Here is a 2,965-nt window from a genome sequence, read left to right as displayed (position 1 = left end):
TGATATCATATACTTGTTCAAAATAAAAACATAACATAAATGTATAAGTAAGTTTGTCTTTTATAATGGAGAGAAAACGTTTTACGCATTCTTCATTAAGATATACGTATTCTTCATTAAGATATACGTATTCTTCATTAAGATATACGTATTGTGTTATCCTTTCCTTTGGGAACCATTTAAAATTGTGCAGCTTATGTAAGCAATGAGAACCCTTGTGAAGCAAGAAAATCTATAAATAGGCTTTACATTTAAGCACAAATCACACAATTATCTCAACTACTTCTATAGTACCTTGTGAAGCAATTTATGGCTCATTTGGTTTTCTTTGTTTTGCTGTTTGCTGGGCAACTGATTGGTGGATTCAGTACCCAAAGGTTGCCACCACCAAACAATGGAAACATTATAACTGTTCTGAGCATTGATGGTGGTGGTATCAGGGGGATTCTTCCAGCAACAGTTCTTGATTACTTAGACAAGGCTCTTAAGGTTCATTCTTACTGTTAATACTATATATGCATGTACTGAAACTGTATATGTATGAATGAATGTTTATGAGTTTAACTTGAATTCAGGTTAAGGATCCAAATGCAGATTTAGCACATTACTTTGATGTGATAGGAGGGACTGGCACTGGTGGACTCATAACAGCTTTGTTAGCCACCCCAAGCCTTGATGATCCTACTCGTCCTGCCTTTACTCCTGCACAAATTCTAGACTTCTACAAAGAAAACGGCCCTCATGTATTGAATAAATCTAGGTATAATAATAACATCAATTAATATTCTCACAACATCATCAATATAAACAATTGACAGCAACAAATAATAACATGCTTTGGTTTGTGTTTGTAAACGAGCAACATGAAGACCTGGAAACGGTCCCATATTCGATGGAGAGTTTTTACACAACATAAGTCGTGAAGTGTTTAAGGATACACGACTTAATCAAACATTGACCAATGTTGTCATCCCAACTTTCGATATCAAGACACAAAAACCAGTTACATTCTCAAACTACAAGGTTAGCAGCGTATGCATATATTATATATTTCCTTACTGAAAAAAATAAGTAACATAAAATTCTTGGTGATGTAGCTTGGGAGGTATCCGTACTTCAATGCCTTGATGTCGGATATAAGCATATCGGCTTCAGCAGCACCCACTATTCTACCACCCTACTATTTTGAGAATGATGGTGTTGAGTTCAATTTGATTAGCGGTGCGGACTTGAGTATGTTTAGTATCCTTGATGAGAGCTTAGTAAATGGGAATCCGGTAAATTAATTTCGCTATTTATTACAAATATAATAAAATTAATTAGATGTAAATTATGATGCATGGATACTTATACTTTTTATCAGACTAGAGCAACCGTGAGTGAAGCACTACGACACAATAAGTATTCCAGAATACTTGTATTGTCTTTGGGAACTGGAACAAAAGAAACTCAGCCGGATTTGGATGTTGAAATGGCTGCCACATGGAGCGATTGGGAATGGCTTATTCATGGGATCACTTTTATTGATCGTGCAACTACCTCCATGACAGAGTACTATCATGGTTCACTCTTCCAACAACCTGCCATTACCTACCTTCGAATTCAGGTTTACAAAGAAGACAGAAATAACAATACCATTAAAATTATTTTTTAAATTATTCTAATATTTCCAACACTTTCTTATAAATTATTTATTGGTTTGAATTGTTTATCTTTGAATAATTCACTACTCAAGTAATCAATGACAGGAATACGAATTGGATCCTGCTCACTCCAGCTTGGTTGAAGTTGCAAAAGAAAACATGGACGGTCTTGAAGAGACTGGGAAAGAACTTTTAGAAGAAAAAGTTAAGAAGATCAATTTGAACACTTTCTCCATAGAAGAAGGCGTAGGAACAAATGCTGAGGCTCTTGACAGGTGAAATATTTACTCAATTATTAATTTTATACATCAATTTTATACCTAAAACCTACCGTGGCTGATGGTTCAGATATGTATAATATCTAATTCTAATTTTGTGGGGAATGTTTTTATGTTGTTATGAAGGCTTGCTGATATTTTGTATGGAGAAAGACAGCATCGTCTGAAGCAAAAATCTGTAGAGAAAGGAGGAAGACCTTTTCTTGAAACTCTTAGGGTTCCTTCAGACAAAACTAAAGCAAATTGGGCATTTCAAAAGAGCAAAGTTATGTGATGTCATTTGTATTAGTTATCCATGCTTGTTGTACTATCTACAGAATAAGGTTGATGGCTTATATATATATGAGTTCTGTGCAACTCTTACAGCCAGCAAGAACCATGAATAATATACCAAGCATCCTCCCTATTGTAAAAACAACGTTAATTCTATGTCACTTCTAATTAAGAAGGTTAATTCTATGTCACTTCTATATTTTTATAAAAATTACTAGGAATGGATACGAGAATGCTATGTCATCAAGCGCTTAAGCAACCAACCACAATCTATCAACTCCACTTAAAGTAGGGATTCCACTAATAGTACCCTTAACATATCCTCTCTTTTTTTTATCAAAAATCTAACCGTGAATATGTCACTTATGTTCATACTAACGAGCATACCCGTGATTGTGTAGCAGAAAGCCACATTCTTATGAAAGCATAAAAAAAAAATAATTACTACATTCTACTTCTCCTATCTTAAATAAAGAAAATAATATAAGTAAAAAATTCTATATTATGGAGCACAAAGAATACATCTTCCCGAGAGTGCATGGGGTTTCAAAGTGCCACTAGTTGAAAAAGAGACTCGTAACAAGGGTTTTCTGACACAATGTGAAGAGCTTTGTGGAGGAGCCTCGTAGTGCAGTGTGGAGAGTTTTATAAAAGAGCCTCACGGCGTAGGTTTTACAAAACACAATGCGGTGAAGACTCGTGGCATAAAGATCGACACTATTTCACGACTGAAGCAACAGTTTGTGACTCACCACGATTGTGAAAATGTAG

General features: G+C 35.0%; 1 protein-coding gene across 1 annotated transcript; it reads left to right on the top strand.

Annotated features, from left to right (window-relative positions):
• Positions 1 to 270: 270 nt before the first annotated feature.
• LOC108347204 (patatin-17) lies at positions 271 to 2,385 on the top strand. The gene is made up of 7 exons (XM_017586366.2): positions 271 to 489; positions 576 to 760; positions 870 to 1,023; positions 1,098 to 1,277; positions 1,364 to 1,606; positions 1,749 to 1,918; positions 2,048 to 2,385. The coding sequence occupies exons 1-7, from the start codon at positions 310 to 312 to the stop codon at positions 2,193 to 2,195; spliced, it is 1,260 nt and encodes a 419-aa protein (XP_017441855.1). The 5' UTR covers positions 271 to 309; the 3' UTR covers positions 2,196 to 2,385.
• Positions 2,386 to 2,965: the final 580 nt, after the last annotated feature.

This window comes from Vigna angularis, chromosome 9 (assembly GCF_016808095.1).
Source record: "Vigna angularis cultivar LongXiaoDou No.4 chromosome 9, ASM1680809v1, whole genome shotgun sequence".
NCBI lineage: Eukaryota > Viridiplantae > Streptophyta > Magnoliopsida > Fabales > Fabaceae > Vigna > Vigna angularis.
This window is presented reverse-complemented; position numbering and strand designations above follow the sequence as displayed.

What these genes read in the sequence shown, in the direction of transcription:
- LOC108347204 (XM_017586366.2), top strand. Translation starts at nt 310, where the DNA reads ATGGCTCATTTGGTTTTCTTTGTTTTGCTGTTTGCTGGGCAACTGATT. An exon ending in TTACATTCTCAAACTACAAG is followed by an intron (nt 1,024 to 1,097) that starts GTTAGCAGCGTA and finishes TTGGTGATGTAG; the next exon opens with CTTGGGAGGTATCCGTACTT. An exon ending in AATGCTGAGGCTCTTGACAG is followed by an intron (nt 1,919 to 2,047) that starts GTGAAATATTTA and finishes GTTGTTATGAAG; the next exon opens with GCTTGCTGATATTTTGTATG.